Source organism: Mesoplodon bidens (genome assembly GCF_964165515.1).
Source record: "Mesoplodon bidens genome assembly, chromosome: 8".
Lineage (NCBI taxonomy): Eukaryota > Metazoa > Chordata > Mammalia > Artiodactyla > Ziphiidae > Mesoplodon > Mesoplodon bidens.
This window is the reverse complement of record NC_138165.1, coordinates 102380623-102407893: the sequence shown is the minus strand read 5'-3', so window position 1 is coordinate 102407893 and position 27271 is coordinate 102380623. Positions and strand designations below refer to the sequence as shown.

The following is a 27271-nucleotide window of genomic DNA, read 5'->3' as shown; positions in this document are numbered from 1 at the left end:
TTGTAAACAGATTTTGATTCTTACTTTATTTGTAAAATTTGTGGGATTCTTTCAGTTATTCTTTGTGGTCAAATTATGTTTGATTTTTATAAATATTCTATGAACACTGGAAAAGATACATCCTTGGATGCAGGAGATAAGAGTTTGACATATCAGGTTAATTACTAATTGCATTATTCAGTTTCTCTAATACAGTGCAATTCAAAGCATGGGTCTCAGTTTCTCATCTGAACATGACAAAATAATATCAGACCTTGAGAGTAAGCATTTAGAAAGTTTAGAGCAACTTGACAGAGCAATTTCATGATGGTTGAATCTAAAATAAAATAGTCGGGCTTATATTTTATATCTTCTTTATTCTACTTTTTAAAAAAATTTATTTTATTTTTTGCTGTGTTGGGTCTTTGTTGCTGTGAGCGGGCTTTTCTCTGGTTGTGATGAGCGGGGGCTACTCTTTGTTGCGGTGCGCGGGCTTCTCATTGCGGTGGCTTCTCTTGTTGAGGAGCACGTTCTCTAGGCGTACGGGCTTCAGTAGTTGTGGCACGTGGGCTCAGTAGTTGTGGCACATGGGCTTAGTTGCTCCGTGGCGTGTGGGATCTTCCCAGACCAGGGCTCGAACCCATGTCCCCTGCATTGGCAGGTGGATTCTTAACCACTGTGCACCAGGGAAGCCCCTATTCTACTTTCTTATCCTTCATATTCATTAAATTTTACACAAGTATTGGTCCACGATAGAATGGAAAGTAAAAGCCAAAACAAAACTGTCCCTTTACCATAGAAAGATTGAGAAACATTGCTCTAAACTCTTATTTACTTCGGTTAAATTGGTTGATCAAGGATCTTTTATTCACTGTTCACTACTGTTACACAGAGGATACATAACACCTCTCTCTGCCTTCCAGGCCACTTCTAACCCACCCAGCTCTCCACCACACACACACACACACACACACACACACACAGAGCAAAGTTCCAGAAAAAAGGGACACGTTCAGAGATTGAGGATTTGGGGCATCCACACCTCAGCACCCCTCCCGGGACAAGAGGATCATGTTTATATGTAGGACACCATTTGATCCCCACACTGAGCTGAGATGTAATAAGAGTGGATGAGAAAACTGAAGTCTAGGGGTTGGGTTGGTATTTATCTTGTTCTTTTGACTTTATTACCCCCTCCTTAGGTTCTGGAGAAAATGAAATGAGCAAGTCAGATGAGATAGTGTACACTAAATCACATTTAATGTTTTAAAGCATTTTGTGCACATAAAGAAATTAAATAAAATGATAGGGGAAAGATAAAAACCAGACACAAACCTAGCCTTCTTCACAACCCTATAACTAGGTTTGGACAAGCTATTCAAGATGAAATATATCAGCACCCGGAGCCACACTTGTCTGGGATAAATTAACCATCCGTTTTTCAAATACATTTTGCATCTGAATGGTAAAGGCATGTCTTGCTTTTCAGCCTATAACCAGAGTGACAAAAATGAATAATTTAGAGCAAATTCTTTCTTCTAAAAGGCGTGCTTTAGAGAATGAAGAAATTAACAGTGCTACATTCACAGTTAGGTAAATTTAAGCAAATATAAATTTCTTTCTTCCTTCAATCATTGGGTTTTTTTTTGTTTTTGTTTTTTTATTCTTCATGATTATCCTTAGCCTGTTGTTGTTGGTTTTTTTTGGTTGTTTTTTTTTTTTTTTTCGTTACACGGGCCTCTCACTGTTGTGGCCTCTCCCATTGTGGCGCACAGGCTCCGGACGTGCAGGCTCAGCAGCCATGGCTCACGGGCCCAGCTGCTCCGTGGCATGTGGGATCTTCCCAGACCGGGGCACGAACCCGTGTCCCCTGCATCGGCAGGCGGACTCTCAACCACTGCGCCACCAGGGAAGCCCCTTAGCCTGTTTTGATAAGGGCACTGCCTTTGAAGAAATTATCAAATTTATTCCAAAGTCTCTGTGCTTTACAAGAGCATTTGTAATACTCTTAATTTCTCACTATTATTAGTGTCCCAGAAATGAATTATGAAAAGAATCTTTATTTTTAAAGATTCTTGGAGTCTTTAAAGTCTTTTCAATGACTAAAATAAGAAAATGGTTTGCATTAAAAGTTCACAATCTATTTCTATTAGAATTACACTGAAATTTCTTGAAGTTGAAGGCAATAGTGTAAAATTATAGCCACATCGGCCTCCAAGATGAGTTATTGGGCTGACTTTGAAATCTGATAACTCTGTTTTGCTGAGTCACTGTAATCTTCTATTGCAACCCCTTGGCATCCTTGATATGGGGCCTGGCCACCAGTGGGGCTCCATAAATGCTTCTTAGATGGAACCATTCAACATTTTTATATTGCTGATGCAGAGTGATTTTGTGGACTGCTTTTCAAAACACTTTTCTAAAGCTGATTATATTTCCTGCTTTCTCACTCCCTTTTTTTTTTGGAATAAAGTCCAAATTCAAAAAATGGGTCTTTGTATACATCAAGAATTTTAAACTTTCACACCCTTTCATACCGAAATTCCATTTCTGGGAACTTATACAGAAAATATAATCCAAAATCTGAAGCAGAGTTTTATATACAAGTATGATTACATGCAGCATTATTTACAGTAATAAAAAATGTGAGGGGACTTCCCTGGTAGAGCAGTGGTTAAGAGTCTGCCTGCCAATGCGGGGGACACGGGTTTGAGCCCTGGTCCGGGAGGATCCCACGTGCTGCGGAGCAAATAAGACTGTGCGCCACAATTACTGAGCCTGCACTCTAGAGCCCGTGAGCCACAACTATGGAGGCTGAGTGCCACAACTACTGAAGCCAGCATGCCTAGAGCCCGTGCTCCTCAACAAGAGAAGCCACCACAATGAGGATCCCATGCACTGCAACAAAGAGTAGCCCCCGCTCGCTGCAACCAGAGAAAACCCACGCGCAGCAATGAAGACCCAATGCAGCCAAAAATTAATTAATTAATTAATTTTAAAAAATGTGAAAGGTTCTAAATCTGCTAAGAGAGAAGTAGTCAAGAAAGCATGAATGTTAAAAAAATGTTTTCAGTACAATGTAAATATTATTTATGGAGTCTATTTTTGCAAGAGAAAAAGGGGCATAGAATTGTACTCACAATATCTTTACATCTATATTTTTATTTATTTATTTTTTATTTATTTATTTTTTAATTATTATTATTTTTTTTTGCGGTAGGCGGGCCTCTCACTGTTGTGGCCTCTCCCCTAGCGGAGCACAGGCTCCGGACGCGCAGGCTCAGTGGCCATGGCTCACGGGCCTAGCCGCTCTGCGGCATGTGGGATCTTCCCAGACCGGAGCACGAACCCGTGTCCCCTGCATCGGCAGGCGGACTCTCAACCACTGTGCCACCAGGGAAGCCCAACATCTATATTTTTTAAAATTCTATACATAATAAAAATGCTAGAGGAAAATACTAAAAACAGTAATCATATTGACTTTAAGTAGTGAAATTATGATTGACTTTTTTCTTTTTAAATCTTCAGAATTTTGCACATTTTCTTTCATTAGCATATGTTACTTTTATAATAGAAAATCATCAATACATTTTATTTCTAACTATTCACTATATCTCAGCCTCAGTATAGAGAATATACAAGGTCCCTCATCCATAAGATGTTTGGACCTGAAAGAAGAAACTATGTATGTTTCTAGATAATATGTTAAATACCTTTATCTATTTATGTGTTTGACTTAGATTGCAGCAGTATTTTGATTTTAATTATTCAGGAATAACAGACTACTGTGAGAAGCATCATTTTATGTCCATGCTTTCAAAGAGTATCAGAATCTGCAAAAGATGATATTCAAGGCATGTTTGTACAACCAGCAGAGAAAGTAAGAGAGTCGTGGGGCATGTGGACAAGGGTGGCAGTGAGGCAGAAGCATGGGTCCGTCGAGTACACCTCCAGCTCTGGAGGGAAATGCATATACTTTGCCCTAAAAGATGAGAATTTATTTCAAAATCTCTTTGGTGAATATTTCTACTCATTTACAGCAGTGACGGCAGTTAAGATGCAAAGGGAAAGATGCTGAATGTAGTGGATATTTGCTTTTTTTCCCCTTTCCTTTCTCTTTTCCCTTCCATCCTTCTCCCTGGCAACTGTGACTGCTTTAGAGCATAGGACTCCAAAACATTTCCCGGAAGATTTTTGGGAAATGAAACTTCCTGATTTGGGGGTTGGAGGGGAGGAATAACTGGTGGAGATGATTCCTCTTCATTGTGGACATAACACAACAGGGAAGTATGCTGTTGAGACCATGACAGAAAGCAACCTTAGGATGAAGCAGACATCATAGAAAAAGCAGGGGCCCAAGAAACCAGGTCTTTCATGATACTGAAACACGACCCAGCCTCACCTGAAACACTCCTGACAATGGATTTTTAAGTTATGGGAACAAAAAATTCTTTTTCTTGTTTACATCATTTTGAATAGAGTTTTAGGTTACTTACAATTACAAGGCTGCTAACTGGAACTCTGGGTTATTTAATTCTTACTTGATAAAAGGAATGCATACTAACATAGTAAAATAGACAAACTCTTCACTGACACTAATTTGAAAATGAGTGTAGCACAAGTCCTTATTCGAGGTCACTGCTTTTATGATGACTTGGGGTAGATCTGAAGACATCCATCTATCATCAAGTTCTATTGATTAGATATAAAAAACTCATAGACCTGCCTGCTTCTCTCCACGCTCTTGACCTTACCCTCCCTAGGACCACCTCCATCTCTCATCTGGATCACTACCATGCCTCTGATTCTTTTTCCACACCACAGCCAGGGCGCTCTTTCCAAAGCATAAATCTGATCATACCTCCGGTTTCTGTGTTCCCCGTTACTCTCACGATCAAGTTCAAACTCTTTAACATGACCCTGGACGACGGACCCCTGCCCACCTCTCCAGCCTCCTTCCTTCCTCACTCTACCTCTCCATATCCAAGCAATTTAATCTTCTCTCGGGGCCTCCAACAGGAAGCCCTAGTCCAGCATGGACTGCTCTCTCTACTGGAAGCTTCTTCCCTCCCATCCTTCCTGGCTGCCTTTTCCTCATCTTTAGGGTCTCAATGTGTGTGTCACTTTCTTTGGGAAGCCTTCTTGGACACTCTTCTGTGTGCAGGCATCCTCTACCACCACACTGCCCCCCTACCATATGACACTGCAATTGCCTAACTCCTACTGGACTGGAAGCTCTGTGAGGGCAGGTCCACCTTTCTCAGTCTCGTGCCCCCAGCTGTAACACAGCACCTGGGACACAATAAGTGCTTTAGAAATACTTGTTGAATGAGTTAATTAATTAGAAAATTATTCATCTGGTAAACCCAGTACATAATATCATAGGTATCTAGTAACGCAAAAAACTACATTCTGTGTACATATATTTGTGTCTAATCCAGAAAGTTATTTCTCAGGTATTGTAGCACATTTAAGTGAAAATGGTTCCAGCTTTAAACAAGTGAAAAACATTTCATTTGGGTTTTCATTTCATGAATCACAGAATCTGTGCCAATTTTCTAAGTGAACTGCTGTAACTCTGTTACATGAGATGGTGTTGGGGAGAAGGCTTTAAAAATAGCTGACCGGATATCCCTCTTGGTGGCTTGGGTTATGTAAAAGTATTTTGTGTTAAGCCAATGTCTCACAATGGATCGCTGAGCTTTAAAAAGGCTATTTGGGATCCTTTTTTCAGTGTTAAATATCTGCTTATCAACAGAATCAGACTAAAAATCTCCTAGAGAAAGGGTACAATGTCCAAATAGTTATCACTTTTTAACTCCAGATACTTAAAAAAAATCCAGTGCTAATACTAAAAGTGAGTTTAAAAGATGGAAGTCCTTTAACAACTTAGTGAGAAAGAAGCCAGGATTCCTATAAAGAAAGGTTGTTAGATTTGGGCTTAAAATACTTTTTATTGGAGCAGAACAATCAGATAAATATCCTGTGTTACTAACATTTACTTTAATTTTTAAAAGGAAGTAATTTTGAGACATTGTTCTCATAAGACCCCATAAATGCAAAATAATAGGGATTGTTGTTTGAGAGTTTATTACGGACCGCGTCCTTGGGCACAGCTGGTTGGACCAAGGTGGGTGAATCCACTGTCCTGTGATCTGCTATGTCAAGGCAAAGATGAAATGATTAGCTGGACCAATCAGATTCTCCTTGGAGTGGGGAATTAGGTGCTTGGTGATGGGAACAGAAGCCCAGAACAGCACACAGAAGGCAGAAGGGAGAAAGTCTGGCAGGAGAAGATGTGAATGAGCGGAAAACATGAGGTGGAAGCTGAGTAAGCAGAAATCAGGAGCTGGAACACACACAGGAAAGACGATGAAGTGGTTAGTTAGCTGGGGCAGGAACAACAGAAGAAGAGGCTTCTACGGAGTTGCTATAATTCCTACTGTTCAAGGGACAGTGAGGTGACTTGGTCACTAAAAGTGCACATTCCTAAAACATCTTCCACTATCCATGAGACCTGCCTCAAGATTTAGATCCCTCTCTGTGGTGACCTAAATGGGAAGGAAATCCAACAAAGAGGGGATGTATGTATACGTACAGATGATTCACTTTGCTGTACAGTAGAAACTAACACAACATTGTAAAGCAACTAGACTCCAATAAATAAATTAATTAATTAATTAAAAAATAAAAAAAGAAAGTTCCCCCCCGCCAAAGAAAAGAGGAATCTACATTCCTGTTTTTCTTATTGTTCAGTGTATATATTTACAGAGAACAATTTCTTGAGATACTGGGAGAATCTCTGTTCCTCATCAAAAAAGCATCATCCACATATATGTATATATGCATATATATCTCTATCTATCTATCTATCTACCTATGTATCTATATATCCAAAGCAGCATGCAGACTCATTTGGGTTGTACAGGGTGCCTCCCTTCTGCCATATTTTTCCCTTGCCATGGTCACACCATTCAAAGCCCGTTTTTGCAAAAGCATTGCCAGATGTACCAGTCTCAGCCCAATTAGAGGAGTGTGATCACCATCATTCCCCCATCCTCACTCTCACCCTACCTCTAATTTTCTCAGTTGGCAGAAGAACCCATTCAGCAACTTAGTAAGTCAACATCTGAAAGGTTGCTGGGATCCCTGATTCCTGAAGAAGATGGAGAATTATTCCATTATCCTGAGTCAGGCGCTCTGAACTTTTAAAGACAATATGTCAGTTGATTACAAGGATAGAAGAAACGCACTGCTAGGCACCTGCAGTTTTGCCATGTGTAGTGAAAATGTCTAGTAAGTGAAGAGACCACCACCAATGAGAGGAGTGGCTCCAAGTAGTTTCTAACTAGTTGTTCCAGGTAGAATTTTCCATCCCCTTGAGAAGCACCTAAGTTTATGATACTGTCAAGAACTAAATTTCCTTCATTTTCTCTACATTTTGACTCTGTATTGCTAGTGTTAATGTGTTATTTAATTTTCCTGCTATGTGTGTTAAAAATCCAGTGTATAACAAATTAAATGAAATATATTCCTTTTATAGTTGAAGATGAACTTTAAACCTACATTTTGCATTCCTTTTCCAGTAGTAATGATGGCTTTGCCTGAGAGTCAAGAGCAAGAACAGCTTGTCAGGTTGTTCTTTTTCTCAGACAGCTAGAAGTTAACCAGTCCGCCTGGAGACTTGATCTGTTCTTGGTGTCTGACTGGCAGCACCATGCACTAGTTATCTACCTGGGGTAATTGCTGACAATTACCCCAGGCAAATCAGCTCAAGCCACCCATCCTTCATTTCATCAATCATCAACTAAGTCTTGCACTTGGCCAGAAGCTTTTTATTTTTTACAATTTGGTTGACTGAATCCACTCTTTAAAAATATCAGCCTAATGTCAAGAGTCAAACAAGTCAGCTATGCAAAGTAAGGGTCAAGAATGTGTACACAAGTTTAGAGAGAATTTTTCCAAAATGTGCATAATGAAAAAAAAAGATTAGACTTTTTATATAGTAAAAATGCTCTATTCAGTTTGTTTGGTTCTGAGTATGAACTTTAAACACGTTCAAATTAAGTTATTTAAAGCAGTTAAAAAATTATTGCTGGTGGAGAAGAAAAGGGAAGCCTTACAAAGTAAAAGGATACATTTAATGAAAACAGACTTTGAAATGAATACCAAAATATAGCAGTGCAGCAAAAATTTTGACCAGGTCCTTCTTGTTACAAAAAGCAAGGACCATAACTTCTTGAGGGCTGAAAGCAAGCTGGCAAACAAGGTTACCTCGATGAATGTGCTAAGTCAAGTAGTTATTCCAAGTTATATCTTTTGGGAAGAGGTAATACTTCAATAGTTACCATTTCTTTTATCGATTGATTGAATCAATCTTGATTTTACCTGGGCTGGCTCTCATACTAGATGCATACAAAACAGTGCTTCATAATTCGGTGATAAGCAATGATTAATCAGTAACTCAGTTCTCACATTTCCCAGTCCATCCTGGGTAACTGCCAGATCAGTTTCCTAGCAAAAGTTCATCCATGTGCACTTGCTGGCCTGAATTTGTTGCTGCTGAGGGTAACTCTCTCCTCATATGTTAATATAAGAGGCTCCTTGACTGGGGTAGAAGGTTGCTGACCCACCAGTTCTGCTGGCCAGACTGTTGTCTGGATTCCTGAGCTCTTTGGTGGCAAGCAACAGAAATTATTTAGGCTAACTCAGTGATAAAAGAGGAATTTGCTGGAATGACATGGGGCAGCACACAGAAGTTGAAGAAAAGTTAAATAAACAGGCCTCAGAAAAGACCAGCCTCAGGGCTGTGGTGAGGATCAAGGTACAAAAACGAATGGAAAGTTTTTCTGGGCGCTGCTGTCAGGATGAATAAGCTCTCTACCCTTTCAGTTGAAGATTCAAATTCCTGGGAGAGGGCACTTGACTGGCTCAGCCCAGGTCATGTGCCAACCCCTCGCTCAGGGACTGTCAAGCAACGAAGGGAGGATAGTTCCCTAAAGTAAAATCAACGCACCACCACCAGAAGGAAGAAAGGAGAGTGGTCAGGAAAAACGAGCAGATGTCCACTGCACTCTGTTTTCGGGTGTTGCCTGATTTCCATCTGTCTGTCTGTTGGCTTTGGACATACTGTCTCCTCTAAGTTTGGGTCCTTCTGGCCAAGGTTGATAACCACCAAGTTTGAGTCAATCTTCTACCTGGTTTGACCTAATTAAACAGCCCTCTGATTTACATCTCCCTCATTCCCACGAACTACTTTGCTCTGGTCTCTGGTTGGAACATTCAGATGTTTCTGGTCTCTGAGAAATTCCCCAGATTCACCCTGTCCTTATGCTGGTCACTGTTATTCTGGGCTCATTTGCCCCAAATGCTTATTTTAAGGAGAAAAATTCAAGATGTTTATCTATACAATTCCAAATTTTGAAAAAAATGGCAAAACAAGCAAGTAAACCAAACCACTCTCCTCCCTTTGGAAATGCATAACCCTTAAGAATCTATTTACTTAGAAATTACTTTACGTCTGTTTGAAAGTCAAATCTTTCATAAATCCATTGCCTATGAGTACAATGTCATTAGGAACAATTCTAATTTAATTTATTTTTATTCCTCTTGGTAAACTGAAATTTAAAAATTGAAACAAATACCTTGTGATATAACCAGGATCTCATTTTTAAAAATGAGCAGCTCAACAGTCGTCTCAGTACGCCACAAGAGATTGTAAAGTAAACCAAAGGAGTTTGACTGCTCGGTTCTAGTAAGTAAAAACCAGATGCTGATTCGGTCGAAGACTGCCCAATACCACCGCCCACTGCCATGAACATGTACTGAGCTCCCAACATGCCAGCCACAGTGTTAAACATTTATAGACTTTGTCTTATTTAGTCATCATCATATATAGGAACCTATAGGTTTGTATTATTATTCCCACTTTACAGATGAGGCAAATAAAGCTCAACAACTCAGCCAAGGCCAGACAACTAGTTGTTGGTGGACTGAGTTATATAATGATTGAGTTTCTATCATCTCAAACAAGTTTGGGTCTGTGAAAAAGTTTTACATGAGAAAAGGGGCCTCCGATTAAAAATGATGAATTCAGTGTTGAGGGAGAAACTATGATTGGAATTAACAGTCTCTTAATTTTATTCTAACGCATAGCTATGAACGCTTGTATTTCTCTACAAGGCCGCACAGATGGACAGTTGGAGATCATCTCCTGGGGTCGTGGTTCACTGTGGTGTTTTTTTTTTTTTTTTTTTTTTTTTTTTGCAGTACGCGGGCCTCTCACTGTTGTGGCCTCTCCCGTTGTGGAGCACAGGCTCCGGACGTGCAGGCTCAGCTGTCATGGCTCACGGGCCCAGCCGCTCCGCGGCACGTGGGATCTTCCCAGACTGGGGCACGAACCCGGAACATGATCTTCTTCAATTTGCTGATTGTTAGAACCACCACTCCAATTTTAGAAACAAAAAGCACCATCCTTCTTCATAGTGAATAAACAGGAAAGCTCTAGGCCAAGAAAAGCTTATAAGAACATTGAAGAACCAACCCTATTTAGACCAATTCAGTGATTTATTCAAATGAGAAAGCACAGCATTTTCACATGTAAAAACAAGTCTGGCTTTAGCAAAGTTTTTCTGACTACTAATTTCTGAAAGTGAACTTTATTGAAATAGACTCCCAAGTAAATCATTTACAGTATGTTAGTGGGTGGATGTTGAGAGTAATTGGTATTAGTCTCCTGGTTTTACATCAGAAAATGCTAAATACATTGCATTCATGTTAACTTGCTTAAAGAAAATTTCTTGAATCCTATGTGTGATGATTCAAGAGGGGTCTGATTGATACTGTGTTTCAGTAGGTGCAGGTCAAAATTTCCATTTTCCTCTTTTACAAAATCGTGAGTTTTCAGGTCTTTTATTTCAATTCTGTTTTTCTCTGCACTGTTATTTGCATATGAGATTATAATGCAATCATTATATAATCTACTCCTGGGGTTATAATGTACTATAATGTTTATCAAGTTACTGCTCAACTTGATATAAGGAAATCAACTTAGTTCTAATTTAGATGCATGGTTTAAACCCGACTGGCCTTCAAGACACCTAAAAAAATCTAATGGATTCTTGGCCCAAATGTCACCTGCTGGGAGGTCATAAAAATGCATGAGAGAGGCATGAGGAGATAGGGTAGGTAGAGTGAAATTGAGAGGAAAAAAAATTTCATTGATATTGATTGGAAATAGCTCATTCTTTCCAAATGCTTAGAATGATGTAAAACCAATGGGATGTGCTATAGGGAGGGTTAATGGGGATCTTTGAGTCTAACCTCATTCTAGGTTTATAGCTGAGGGCGAGGGTGGAGGTCACTGAGAAGTGGTGGGCTGACTGAGGTGAGCATCTTTAAATCTATCTAACACTAGGCTGACTCCAGGTCTATTCCCTAACAAGGAGAATAACTGGTAAACCCCATATTTAATCTGTGGCCATTAGCTGTGTATCTCATTCTCAGATCTGTGTTCTAAGAAAATCCTGACTCTATTCAAGATATTCATTTTCGGGCAGAACTGAGATCACTAGAATTCAGTGGGAGATTGGTAGATTATTGCAGAAATGATGTTGGGAAAACTGGCTAGTTTGGAGAAATTTTTAAAATTTATATCCTTTGCTCACATCATACACCAAATATTTTGGATTAAATTAAAAAATAAGATAGAACTTATATCGAAATGTTTACTCTAGTTACATTTACATGATAGAATTTGGCATAACTTTGTTTTCTTTTTGCTTAGTATTTAAACTATGTCTATTGTTGGACAAGCAGAACTTGTATAAAAAAAGAAAAACATTATGCCAGTTGATCTAATTAATAATTCTATCAATATATGAGTCTGTTATAAAAAGAAATTATAAAGAGTCAAGAATTCTTCATAGTTTTGTTTATAACATCAAAAAATTAGGTTAAATTGTGGCATATAAACATGATGAAATGGTATGCATTAATTTTTAAAAGATATTTATTGATGTGAGAAAATACTAGCAATATAATATAATGTCAAGAAAGCAGGATACAAAATGCCATATGCTGTACGACCTTATTTTTATACAAATATACCAAAATATTAACATTGGCTACCTCTAGGTTCTTATGTTAGGAGTACTTTTTGTTTTGCTTTGTTTTTATACTTATATATCTTGAATGTTCACAAATGGGCACATATAGTACTTTTACTGTTAGGAAAAAAAGCAACATAGAAAAAATATTTTTGTAGGTCTGATAATTGGTTCTAGCAACTTCATCGTGAAACTCCTCAAGGATCAATCCTCTGTTTGAAAGATAGTCCAAGAGTTTCCTTAGCACAATACATTGCATCTAAGGTGCTCAGTGAATGTGCATAAAATGAATTTACACTTTCTACCCTGTTGCAGCTGATTACTCATTAACAGAATTTGAGGGAGGCTGTGTGTCAAAGCTGGTTACATGGCTTTTCTTTTAAATACAGGCCCCAAAGCCTATATTTTAAAGATAAGAAAGGAACAAATTATTAATATGAAATGTTATCCAGGATTATCTCTATAATTAACAGGTATTTTAGTTGAGGTATTTGAAAAGTCACCAGAAAAGCGATGAAATCATCGCTGGAGTTTTAGCATTAGTATTTACATGGGATGTAAAGTCAATAAACTGTTCATTTTTTGGTGGAGACAGTGCTAAGGGAGGATGCCATTTCTGCTGATGTTTCCAAATAATGTTATTAGAAAATACCAGGAGCAAAGAATGCACTGAATAATATTTTTGAAAATAAGAAACTCCTTAATACATTCCAGGAAGTTGATACTAGGTCACAACATAATAGGAGAATTAAATGAGTATAAGAAACATATTTGGACTACTGTTTTCTTGATATTGAAACTCATTCTTGTCTCAATACTACTTGGCATTTGTAGCATGCTTTTACTGTGTGCAAAATGTGTTCCATTGTATTATTTCTGGAGCTAGGAGAGAGAGATTTTATTACCACATTTTATGATTGAGGAAATGAAGAGTCTTGGAATTCAAGTGATTTGCCCCAGACTGTCACAACAGTGTCTTCCTGCTGGCATGAGATGAGGGGCTCTTACTGCTGCCCAGTGTTGCCTCATTGGATGGCAGGGAGCCTCAGACGTCCTTACCTGCAAGACTGACCTCTTAGGGTCTGGAGATGTTGCTTGTTCCAGTCCCATGGACTCTGAATGCTTCATCTCCAAGAGGTCTCAGCAGGTCTCAGTGAGCAGAAACTCTGACTAGTTCTGTGGGCACAGCCCCAGGCACATGCAGGACCGGATAAATCAATCCCTTGGCTTTCTCCAGCCTTATCTGCAGCAACTAGAGAGCGTTGGCATCTTCAGGGGCACATAGTCTGGCTTCCAATCAGTAGGAACCTTACCTCAGGAGATTTCAGATATAGTATTGTTCTTAGATTTTTTTTAAAGATTTTTTTTAATGTGGATCATTTTTAAAGTCTTATTGAATTTGTTACAATATTGCTTCTGTTTTATGTTTTGGTTTTTTGGCCACGAGGCATGTGGGATCTTAGCTCCCCGACCAGGGATCAAACCCTTACCCCCCTGCGCTGGAAGGCATAGTCTCAACCACTGGACTGCCAGGGAAGTTCCTGTTCTTAGTTTTTCTCACTTTTTGGAAGGGACTGTGGAATCTGCTTTTGCCTAAGAGAGCAAAATAAGGAGAATCCAGTCCATGTGCGTAAACCTTGCGGGCACAGCTGCCGAACGCTGACAAGAGCTCCAGCTGAGGCAGAGGCTAGAAGAAGGTGAAAATACCACCGGTAACTCTATGAGCTGCTTTCTGCACTCATTCCAACCTTATTTTTAGTACTCTACTTTGAGGAGAAGATATGTTTTTAAGCCACCGAAATCTTACTACTTTCTGGCTCCATTGCCATCACACACTTGTTTTATATACAGCCTGTATGTTCGATGTTCTGTACATTTGCGGACCTTTATTCTTCCTTCACAACTCCACTTAAATTTCGCTTTTGCATATTTGCCCTGTTACAGCATGTACAATTTTATTGCTATTGCCTGCATACTTATCTAAACCCCTAACTTGGTGACATATTCCATAAAGGGAGGAGGGGCTGTGTTGGTTTTATCTTTGTTCCCATCATCTTGCTGACTTAATGAATGAAGCATTCAATATTTCTCTTGAACCACAAATGAGTGTTGGCAAGGATGTGGAGAAAAGGGAACCCTTGTACACTGTTGGCGGGATGTAAATTGGTACAGCCACTATGGAAAACAGGTGCCTCAAAAAACTAAAAATAGAACCACTATATGATCCAGCAATTCCACTCCTGGGTATATAGACAAAGAAAATGAAAACATTAATTGGAAAAGATACATGCATCCCAATGTGCATAGCAGCATTGTTTACAATACCCAAGATATGGAAGCAACCTAAGAATCCATCAACAAATGAATGAATAAAGAAGATGTGGTATATATAAACACAATGGAATACTACTCAGCCATAAAAAAGAATGAAACTTTGCCATTTGCAATAACATGGATGGACCTGGAAGGTATTAAGCTTATTGAAGTAAGTCAGACAGAGAAAGACAAAATACTGTATGTTATCACTTATATATGGAATCTAAAAAATAAAGCAAACATTGACTATAACAAAAAATAAACAGATTCACAGATATAAAGAATAAACTAGTGGTTACTAGTGGGGAGAGGGCAGGGGAGAAGGGTATGTTAGGGGTAGGGGATTGCAAGGTGCAAACTATTAGGTATAAAATAAATAAGCTACAAGGATATATTGTACATCAAGGGAATATAGCCAATATGTTATAATATCTATAAATGGACTATAATCTTAAAAAATATTTCATCTGAAAAATAATGCTTTATTTTTATTCTTATGCCAAAGGATTAAAAGATCTGTTAATTCTTTGTCAACCTTTTTGTTTTAGTGTTTAATAAAATGTACATCCAATTCTATAAACATTCATTGAGGACCAGTAATACCAAGTGTGTTGTCAAGAGCTGGAATCACAAAGATGGGTAAGACACCTGTCTGCAAGAAGTCCAGTAGGGAAAGCGACATGGAAATAGCTTAAATCCTTTCTAGATTGGCAAGATAATTAATACTTCAGTAAATAAAGGTATTCCGTTGGTGTTTTGATTGTAAAAGGATAGCAGTGTCAGGAATCTTTCATTCTGGATAACTGAGGCATTTAAAAAATCAATCTTGGGACTTCCCTGGTGGTCCAGTGTTTAAGACTCCATGCTCCCAATGCAGGGGGCATGAGTTCGATAACTCGTTGGGGAACTGAGATCCCTCATGCCATGCGGTGTGGCCAAAAAATAAATAACTAAATAAAATATAAAAAATCAATCTTTTCTCAAATAGTACTTAGTTATTTAAATGATGGATAAAGTGGCATCTGACACTCTTTTTCCATTATCTGTGATGTTTTTGGTAGTAAAAAGCCCTACTGAAGAGCCCTAATAAGCATAACTCCCAATGCTAAATCCACTCCCTCCACTGACTTGATGAAAGCTCTTCAGTCAGACCCGCATCTGTAAATCAGAAATGATATCACCTTGTCATCTAACTCTCAGAAAAGCACAAAATCAGACACTTGATAAGAAACCATCTACACACAAAATTATTTAAAATATAATTTTAGTGAATGTTTATCTTCAAGGAGTTCCACTGTAGCATTATTTCTAAAGAATTGGAAATAACCAAAATATTCAGTAGAAGGGCATTACTTAAATAAGTTACGGTACCACCTATAATGAAGTACTCTGTAGATATTTAAAAATGATATTTGCAATAATTAATGACTCAGAAAACTTTTTCCAGTCTATTCTTAGGTGAAAAAAAAAGTAGAATACAAAAAAAAGTCTGGAAGGAAATAGACCAAAATGTTAACAGTAATTATCTATAGGCAATATGATTATGGATAATTTTTATTTTTATATTTCTTTTTGTACTTTCAAACACTTTCCAAATTTTGTACTACCCATACAACTTCTAATTTTTAAAGCCAGCATGTGAACTCTTCAACTTTCCCAATTTCATACATAAATAAACAGCATAAAATTATCCTATCATCTGGTTAAACAAAGAAAATGAATATTAGCCTTGTTGACTCTTCCCAGACATACTTTGTCATTTGATTCAAAGGGATAATATTGAAGATTTCTCAACTTTCCACTTGTAGAACTTTTTCTTTGAAAAGTTCATGTAACAGCAAAATATACTGGTGGGAAAAAAATCCAGTGACCTGACTGTTTTGTCTACATAATGATAAACCTCCCAAGGTTTCTAAATAACTTGAACTTATTTTTAAATATGGGGATCACTTCTCTAAGAAACCGATTTAGAGAGACAATCTAATTAACAAACATCAATCTTAAAGATTAAAAATGGAAAATTCCTAACTTACCCCAAAACTACTGTCAGAAAAATAAAATATTTTTATATGGTTACATTTTAAATAGCTCTGAAAATTACACTTTTTAAAAAACTATTCAAATCTCAACTTCATTTCTATTTTATGTATGTTCAAAATATATATATATATATATATTTTTCACATCTTTATTGGAGTATAATTGCTTTACAATAGTGTGTTAGTTTCTGCTTTATAACAAAGTGAATCAGCTATACATATACATATATCCCCATATCTCCTCCCTCTTGCGTCTCCCTGAAAATTACACTTTTGGGGAGGGCCATTATCTCCCTACAACAATTAACATAAAAATTCTGAAAATATAAGCTACTCTCTAAATATATTTGTGTGTATATTTATATGTACACACACATACAGACATACATAATACCTACCATGATATGTGGAAATATTTTTGGATAGTCTGATCTTGTATATACAGAGCATTACACCATGGACTGGATTTTTTTCATGAACTGGATTTTTAACCTTCCTCTGTTTGTACATAAATAATTATCAAATTAACTGCACAATTAACAGGGACAGACTGAGCGACTGCTATACTGGTCTAGACTGGTTCTCCTCCCTTCCTTTCTTTCTGATTTTCAAAGCACCAGAATCCAAAGAGAAAGCACCAACAAGACTTGTTTCCTGCTTGGTTACTTCACCTTTACATAGGCTGGGTTCCCAAGGACAGAACAGTCAACCTTCTCCAGGGGTCAGCCATATAGATCTTTAAAATTGGGGTCATGTCACCATCCTTCTGAAACACTCCAGCACCAATCACACCACAGTTTGAAGGACCCTCCAGTGTCCTTATCAAGGCCGGTACAGTTCTCAGACAATAATATGCCCAGGAATCCCTTGGATTGGTTAAAATGCGGATTCCAGTTGGGGAGGTCTGGGGTGGAGCCCGACATGACATTCTGTCTTCCTAACCCACACCCAGGGGAGGCTGGTGTTACTGGTCATTTGATTGAGGAGGTCTCCAGGTCCTTAACTGGGTTTCATCCTTCCCTGGCATAGAGCCTTCCCTGGCTTGGGCCTATGTCAGCTGAGACAGGGGATCTTCGGCTCAGCTTTACCTCCTCACAGCCACATCTGGCAAATTTAGACCCGTCCCACTGAGGCTGAGAAGAAGATGAAGAGACATGAGCAGAAGAAGGCTTTCATCACACCACTTTACATGTGGGCCCATTACCAAGCCACAATGTGAATTTGTTACTCATCCATTACTAATGTGACAACTGTCTTGCGAGTAGCGTAAACACATGCATTGTGTCTTTTTTGTTAAAATACAAATTTGTTAAGTGCAGACACTAAAATCATACCATGATCAACTACATACAGGCCTGTGGACTTATCCCACCCTATTCAGTAAGCGATTTTCCATCCTTAATTAGCAGGACCATCATGAGCTGGCCCTCTCTGGGGCCCCTGATTCCCTGCTTCCCATCCCTTGTCCACCTCTAACAAAGTACTCAGCATATTCCGTCAGGCACATGTGTTCGCTTGGTGGTGAGTAAATAAACACAGCTTTTTTTTCTCCCTTAAAAAAAAAGTTCTCTTGGTCTTGGTTTTATCCTCTGACCACCCAGGAGCCATAAAATTGGAAGTGTCTCACCTCTCCTCACTGTCCAGAAGTCCTGGACCATATTCCTCAATGCTTCCCAAGGCACTCTCCATGCTGTTTCCTTAGGCCTTAGCCTGTATGCTGCTCCCTCAGAAAGGTGGGTCCTGACCACCACTAGCTACAGTAGAACCTCTTCTTCTCCATCACCACATCCTATTGTCTCCCAGCAGGTACCAAAATCCATAGTTGCACATTTGTTTACTGAGCTCTTGTTTCTCTCAGCTATTCCACTAGAATCCCAAATCCATCATGGCCAGGGAGTCAGGCTGTTTGATTTATCCCCAGCACCTTGCCATGTGCCCGTGTCTCTGTCCTATTCTCTCCTTCCTGCTTTTATTAATGATAATAAATTGACTGTAGCTAGAATATAAAAGCTGGGTACTTACTTTGTACTAAGAACTGTACTGAGCACTTTACCTGTAATAGATACAGTACCATCATTTTCAGATAGGAAAGCTAGTTTTCTTTTGGAAGCAATTTGTTCAGGGTAACACCCCGTTACCTGGCTGAAGTCTAGTGATAATTTAGTCTAGGCGAAAGGCTAGGTGTGGCATGATGGTTTTCAATATATTTCTCATCTTCTCTATTCCTTTGGCCAAGTGTTTGCTGTTTTTGTGATGTTTCTTCAATTCTTTATGCACATAACTTACTCATATTTTAATAATGGATCACTATAATTAAATTTGTACGAGTGGTAATTTGTATCACTTTAAGTCAAGGCCAACTATCTTAATTTTCTGGAGAAAAAGTTGCATGGATATTTAGGCACAACCCATGCTGATTTATTGTCTTTAATTAAAGTTTATCATTTTGCCACATGTTTATTTCTTATGGTAAATAAGCAAAATGTGTTCCATCCAGAGGTAAGTCCTTATGGACTGTAACCCTCTCTCATATCTGGATGCCATTTACCTAGATCTTTGCTGTCCAGAATGGTGGCCACATGTGGCTATAGACACTTGAAATGTAGTTAGATTGAAAGGTTCTAAAAATGCAAGATAGGCACCAGATTTTGCAAACTTAATATGAAAAAAGGATTGTAAATATCCATTAATGTTTTTAATAGTGATTACATGTTGCAACAATACTGTTATGGATCTTTAGAATAAATAAAATCTGTTAAAGTTAATTTCACCTGTTGCTTTTTCTTTTTTAATGTGTCTACTGGAAAACGTAAAATTACATATGTGGGTCCTAGTTATGGCTCACAGTATATTTCTATTGGATGACATGGACATAGATATTTGTTTATCTGAACTTATGAAAGTGAGTTAAGTGGAAAATTATAAAGCTGATATAATTTAATTCAGTCTTGGCTAGAAAATGTACCTGAAGCCAGAGGTCTTAATTGGCAGTTACCGAAAGAACCCCAGGAGGAATGGGAAGACTGACACGGGTGTTTAGAGAAGACAAGAGCCAGTGATTAGATCTTGTGAGATGAAGTAGAACTTGGAGTAAGATGTTTTCTTATCAGATTTTTAGAGATGAGGACAACTCGGAGAGGTTAAGTTCAAGGCCATGGTGGTGGTAGGGCTGATAACGGAACATGTCTATTCTGTTAAGAAGTTGATATAATTTTGGTTTCCTTATTTTCTCAAGCTGAAAACAGAGGTGAAATAAATAACCTATGGTGAAAGTCTGTTATGATTTAAAAGTTTAGACTGAGGCTGGATATAAACTTTGTAGAACAAAAGTGCTCTGAGCACCATGTGTTTGAAAAATCTTTGACTCCGTGGTGGATGGCTGCTTTTTGGCTGAAGGCCATGACATGAGTGTGGTTAACTGTACATGGCTGAAGGACCACAGGGCGTAGGCAGACCAGACAGCCAGGCTGTCAGACTCATACACTTATAGGTTTGAGGGTCTTAATCAATTGTAATATTTAACAAAGTTAACCTTAGTCATAGGTAACACTAGGCAGTTATTACTTTGTTCTGGGTAACACGGCCATCATGATAAGGGAAATACAAAGACAAATTGCATTTAATTCACAGTTTTTCCATGGACAATGCCTGAAAACATACCAAGGACTGAAGCCTCAGAGAAATACTAAAGGAGGAAGACCCTTAGTCTGGTTAGAGAGACAAAGCTGGTGGCTTTGCTGTGCGGTCTCGACCCTGCCCCACCTCATCAAATATGAGTCTAGCATGTTTGGAGGAAGTGGGTAGTAGGAGGGGACTGGAGGAGGGTGACCCTGAGAACAGGAAAGGAAACACCTTTGGTGCACCCCTCCCCCCAGATCATTACTACATAAGTCCGTCTTAGTGGGGAAAATCCCCTGGAAGCCTCAGAACTACTTTGCTCCTTTTTCTTCCAGAGCAGGACAGCTCCAATCTGGGAGCAAGCTGTGATGACAGTGAAGGCTTATTTTCCCCAAATCTCTCATGTACATAGTCTTCCCATGGATGAGAGTCAGTCAACAGACTGAAGAAACAAGATAGACTCCCAAATCTTGAAATCATACAAAAAGAATCAGAAAGATAATACAAATAAGTGCAAAATGACTAAAGTCATAACAAAGAGGTAAAAACCTCTACAAAAAAGACCAAAAAAACCAAACCCTAGCAAGTCAGAAAACCCCAGACAGACTTAGACTCCAAAAAGAACATCTAGAAATACGAATAGTCATTGAAATTAAAATTTAATGAATAAAAATAATCATATTTCACATTTATTGGATGATTACTATGTGACAGGCATGGTAAAGTGTGTGTTGTATGTGCTAAATCATTTGATCCTCATAAAATCCTGAGGTGGGTCTCTTACTTCCATTTTAAGATGAGGAAACTGAGAAAAAAATTTTTAAAAAGCTGGTAGTTAATAGATCTGGGCTTATAGCCATTGTTGAATGGTTCCAGAGTTCTTTTTCATTATGGAAAGTTACAGTAGATTGAAAATCTACTGAACTTTATAAACAGCAGGAGAGAGAATTAAACTTTGAAAGATGGATGTTGAGGACACGTCACAGGATACAGCACGGAGGGAGCAGCACGTGAAACAAAAGCTCAATATGTTACAATTTGGTCTCAAATACAACTGATGATGGGTCTCCTGGAGAGGCTGTGAGAACCTCTGCACTTTAGGACCATTCTTCTGGGGGCAGAAGAGAAGAATTTATCCAATGGCTTCCATCTCCCACTGGTCAGAGATTTGCCCTGCAGGTGCTAATGCCCTGCACTTCCGGGTGCAACAGGAAGACTTGGAAGAGAGTCTCAAGGAACACGAGGCTGTATCTGTGTGAAGTCTGTGGCCAAGCTGGCCACTGGGGGAGAAAGTGCCCAGAGCTCAGGAGCAAGGAGAGGCCAAGAGGAGCTGCGTGGCACAGGAAAGCTTATCTGACATAAGAAGGAAGGAGAACTGGAGGAAAAGATGAGAAGGCCCAGCTAGCATCCTGAGAATGCCAGGAGTAGAGACAGAGTGAGGAAGGAGAAACATAAAAAAGAAATGTCTGAGAATGTTCAAGATTTGATGAAAAAGAGAGAATCTCAGGTTAAATATCCACTGAGTAGGATATATAAGAAACAGATGTGCACCTGTATCACAATTTTAATAACATGATAAAAAATCTTGACCTAATTGACATACGTAGAAATCTTTGAAGTCAAAATATCATCTCTACCACAATTCAGTGAAAAAAATAACTAGAAAATTTCTGTATGTTTGGAAATTAAGAAATAAACAGTTAAATAACCACTAAGACAAAGGAAAAAATTAGAAAAGATTTTGAACTTAATGATATTAAAATTTGTATGATGCAGCTAATACAGTGTTTTGGGGGAAACTTTTTAGCCTTAAATGCATTTGAACTATTCAAAGTTGCTTGATCAAAGTCAAAACATAAAATTCAACTATGTTTTGCTGTATCTTTACCAGTTAAACTATAAAATTTAAAAAGTATATACCATTTCTAATATAATGGCATTAAAAAATGTCAAATACTTAGAAATCAAAAAACCAGAAAACTCTAAAACACTGGGAGAAATCAAGGCCCTAAATAAACAGACTCATGTAAGAATACAAACAGATCATATATGAATGAGTTCTTGGTACACATGTTTGCAGATGTAACACTGAAAAACAGTGAGAGAAAGGATGGACTATTCAATAAATAATGTTGGGACAATTCACTTTCTATATGGAAAAAGATAAAATTATAATCCTAGAAGTAGAAAACAATTCCAGGATTATGAGTCTTAAATGTAAAAGAATTAAACTGTAATTTTTTTTAAACGTAGGAGAACATTTTTACAATCCCAGGGAAGGAAAGGATCTCTTCAACAAGACACAAAACACAAAATCAAGGAAATCAAGGAAAAGATGAATAAGTTTGAGATTATAGTGAAAAAAATTATATATTAAGGTACCAATAACTAAATGAAAAGATAAACCAGGGCTTCCCTGGTGGCGCAGTGGTTGAGAGTCCGCCTGCCGATACAGGGGACACGGGTTCGTGCCCCGGTCTGGGAGGGTCCCACATGCCGCGGAGTGGCTGGGTCCGTGAGCCATGCCCGCTGAGCCTGCGCGTCCGGAGCCTGTGCTCCACAACGGGAGAGGCCACAGCAGTGAGAGGCCCGCATACCGCAAAAAACAAAAAACAAACAAAGATAAACCAAAGATTGGAATGAAATATTTGCTGCACATTTAAATAGCAAAATTTCAGCACCCAAATATATAAATAGCTTCTAATTAATTAGCAACAAAAAGGCAAAGGCCACAAAAGATAAATACGCAAAGACTTGTTCATGCAATTCACTCGGAGAGAACTATAGACTGTCAATCAAAATATGCTAAGATTCCTAAACTCACTAGTCAAAACAAGATCCTATTTCACACCCATTAACATCTAAGCACACCAAATTTTGCTGAGGATATAGGGAAACAGGTACTCTGGCACAATGTTAGTACAATACTTTTGGAGTCAATTTGACAATTCCTAAAAAATTTAAAATACGCTTTCTCTTATAACCCTCTTCGAATTCCACGTAGGAACTCAAAATCTAGTTGTCACAATGGTACATATACAAAGATATAAATTCCAGCTTTGTAAGATGAAAGCATGGAAACAAACTCGCTGCGTTTAGGCAGATGGAAAAATAAACTGCTTTATTTATGTAACTGGATACTATGTGGCAGCTCTCACATCTATATGTATATAAACAAATCACATCTCTATGTACCAACATGGATAAAATCCAAAAACATCATACTGACTGATACAGCCAAGCTCCAATATGTATGTATCATGTGAAACCATTTATTACATTTGAAGGACCACAAAACAATAATATTTATTTTTTATGGTTACTAACACGCACACACACACACACACACGAACACACATATCCATGGAGTATAAATATAAAACCATGCATGGAAGAGGAGGCAAAGGATGTGTTTAGGACTTTCTGTATTTATCTGTTATTTTCCTAAGGGGAGAGATGTGAGAACAAACAGGTCAAAACTTATTAATACTTGCTTAATCTCAGGGGTGGATAAATTGGAGTCTGTTACATTACTTTCTGTTTGTTTGAAATGTTTCTTAATTCAACTTAATTTTTTTTTTTAGATTTAAAAACCAAATCAGTTGAGAAGCCTCCTCCCTAAATGCAGCTGTTATTCAGCTCCTGATACTTGATTTCTGCCTTGTCTGGAATTTTAAGGCAAAAAGAGGAAGGATAAACCATGATATCTCAAACCATGAATCTCACCTTCTCTAGATATCAGAGGAGCTTTCCCTCTCACTCTTCTCCAAGACCTGTTGCCTGAAGCAACAGCAGGGTGCCTCCCAGTTTCAAGTTGATGAGCTGGGCCTGGTAATAGCTATAAAACCTGGGGATGTGCTGAACAGCCAGGCCTGGAACTAAATGCCTGCAGGCAAGCAGCAGAGGGATTTTACTCAGGGCTCTTCAGAGCAAATTGTGTGGGTGGACAGTTCCACCCCGCCTGAACTCAGAATAAGGGGTGAACAGCACTACTATTTCTTTGAGAAATGCTAACATAAAATCACAGGAATTTAGAGCAAAATATGTCCGTACCTATGCAGCACAAAGATGATAAATATGATGTCCCAAAGACTACATTTAGCTCTCACTTATACAGAGTTTGTTCCTTCTGTAAAGTTTTAATTTTTTCCCTAACATTTAGAAATTGAGAGATTTCTCATGGAAACTAGATTACCAGCTTCTTTTCTGAAAATGCTGGATTCTGGTATTACTGAGTCTGAATTCTAGAATGTCAACAATTAACTGGCCCTGAAGACTGCCCCCCTACCTCAAAGCCTCACTCAATTAACCTTACCTACTGGCCCCATGAGGGGTTTCAACTCCCTCATTTTACAGATGAGAAGACTGAGGCTCAGAGAGGTCAAGAGCCTTGCCCAGCGTCAGAGCTACCCCGTGGAGGGAGGCATGCTGGCACTGTGCCAACCAGTTAACAGTTAATTTGCTGTGATTCCATTTTTCTACACGATGAGGGTACATTTCATCATTTCTAATGACATCGTCTGTGTAACTGAGCAAAGTTTTAACAGAGACTTACTTCAAGTGCTGTTAAAAATAATATGAATGGATTAATTGTAGAATCAGCAGGAAGCCTCCAAGATTTGGCCAAACTCAAGACAGAAAAATTCTTATGTAAAAAATAATAAGGGAATATGACAGTATAATTGAAAATTGGTATGACTAGAGGTTGAATGATTACAGTGGATCACTTTTGCAGGCTGATCTTTACCCGTGTGTAATTCTTCCCCTCTTTCTCCACCTGTCCCTAATCTCCCCTCTTCTTTGAACTCTAGAAGAATGTGCAAACTCTGCTCTGGAACTCTTCCCCAGCACTTCCCACGACATACATACACTTCCTTTAGTTTTTTTTAGTTGTTGGATTTGTTCCTGGATTAATGCTGGTAGACATTCAATACTGACTTAGATGAGTTCTAACCATCATGCCCAGAAGTACTGAGCTACCTGGGTTGGGCATTCTTAGTCTATGCAAATCACATTTTTGTTAGAACTACAACTACATGAAGAGATTACATGGATTACAAAATCCTTTAGAACATAAAACACTAAATAGCCTAAGTGTAAATTGATAGGGGAATGGCTCAATTAACTTTGGCATACTCATATCGTGGAAAACTATACAATAATGCAATAAGGCAAAAAGAAAAGAGGTAGATCTATCTCAAATACTGTCATGGGGAGAACTGTAGGATGCAAAAGGATATATACAGCATAGGTATATGGTATTGATTATGTTAAAAAATACAAACAAAAAACACATATTGTTTGTGGGTCCATATATGAATATGTAAATGCATAGAAAAATGTCTGAAAAGAAACACAAAGTGGTGAGAGTGGATATATTTCTTTAGACGGGGTGGGATAAGGTATGGAGGTGATCAAAGGGGGTTTTAGCTTCACCTGTAATGTCATAATTTAAAATTTAACTTAAATGGAAAATACTTGGATTTCTTGTGACTGAAGGTTCGAAAAATATTTTCACGTTAACACATATTTATGTGACTATTAATTTCCAATCACAATCTTAATCATGAAATTTGAAAAACATCTGATCATTCTGGGAAACGAAACTTACACTGCGTTGTCATCCCAAATTAAGTTTTCTGCGTAAAAGTCACAGAAGGCGGCTGAAAAGTTAATTTGCACTTTCACCAGTTAAAATCAAGTAAGTCAACTCTAGGAGGCATAACAGTTTTGAGGACACTGATTTTTCTTCGCAAAGAATAAGAAATATACGGGTGGATCTAAATGAATCCAGGATCTCTCAAATGTTGAATAGAAATCACAGCGACAGATTGTTTAATTTATCCTAACATGAGATATATTTCTAAGGTGCTATTAATTTTTCAGTGATGGCATTTGCTTTTCTCAACAAAACTGATGGAACACTTGAGGGCAGGCATTGACAAGGAGGAAAAACGAACCCCAGCGTGGTCAGAGTTCAGTGTGAGGTGACATCTAGGAAGTGGCAGGGCTGTCCCCTCTGCCACGCCATGCTGCCTGCTCTGATTCACCGGCCTGACATCGGGTGTCTGTATATCCCGTGCTCTCAAGCGCTCATCCCTGGCGATTATCTCTTTCCACATCTCTGTATCTACCTGCCTGCATATCTATCTATCTATCATCTATCACCCGTCTACCTACCTACTTACCTATCTACCTCTGGAGGGCCTTCTCCATCCCTGACCCATAGGGAGCCCTCCAAGCCTCCTCCTCGCCCCTCCCTCCAGCCCCGCGCATTCCACCTGTTCCCGTGCATCCCCGCTTGCCCCCGTCCCCACGCTGCCCCCCCAGGTGTCTGCTTGGCGCCCGCAGTCACCGCACGCACCAGCAGAGGGTGAAGGGTAGCGCCCCCGCGGGCGGGGCCGGCCTGTCGGGGGACGCGGGGTGGGGGTCGCATCGCCGCGTACTCACCTTGCCGTCAGTGGGCGCGGCCACCAGGAGCACCAGCTGAAGCAGAAGCAGCAGCGCCGGCGGCCTCGGCGCCGTCCCAAGGCGCATCATGGGCGTCCGCTAGGAGCCCCGGCGTGTCCAGGGGCCCGCAGGCTCTCGGGCCGCCGCGTGCCCTGCGCGGCGCGGGTTGAGGGGCCCGGCTGTGAAGCTAGCCTGGCCCGCCCGCCCGCCCGGGGAGGCTTTTGTAGGGCTCAGCCTCCCCACCGAGGCTTCAAGGGAGGGCAGAAGTGGCTTAGGTCCCGCCCCCGTCCCCCCTCCCGGCCAACTCACCGGGAGATGTCCCTCCGACCCAGGAAGCGTGCCAGGAGGCTTCGAGAAAGGGCTGCGCGCCTGCGGGGCAGGTGGGCGCGGGGCCAGGGTCAGGGGTTAAAGAGGTGACGCTCCCAAGGTTCAGGGGCCTAGGCGGGGCAAGGGGCTGCGAGTCGGAGGTGGGGGATTTGGGGGGTGAGCGACGTGGAGGCGGCGGAGCACGGGGGAGGGAGTGGCCAGCGGCCCTGCTCAGATTAAGCGTGAGGCGCGCCGGGCGTCTGCACTCGCGCGGCCCCGCTCGCTCCGGCTCCCGGCCGCTGCCGTCTCGCCTCTTTCGCCTTCTCAACGCGTCTCCAATCCGGCAGCCGCCGGACCCGGCGGTGAGCGCGGGGGGAAGACGCAGCCGAGTCGCCCGCGGAATTGGGCGCGGCGGTAGGTGCGCGCCGCGCGGGCGGACGCAGACGTGGCTCCCGG

The 27271-nt window shown here is 39.7% G+C and overlaps 1 protein-coding gene across 1 annotated transcript in view; it reads right to left on the bottom strand.

The window, feature by feature from the left end:
• The window catches only part of COL4A3 (collagen type IV alpha 3 chain), a 141824-nt gene extending 115213 nt beyond the window's left edge, over positions 1 to 26611 (bottom strand). The window contains exon 1 of the mRNA XM_081243313.1: positions 26510 to 26611. Coding sequence (XP_081099439.1) covers positions 26510 to 26599 — 90 coding nt within the window. The 5' untranslated portion in view covers positions 26600 to 26611. The remainder of the gene's footprint in view (positions 1 to 26509) is intronic.
• Between the last annotated feature and the right edge of the window lie 660 nt (positions 26612 to 27271).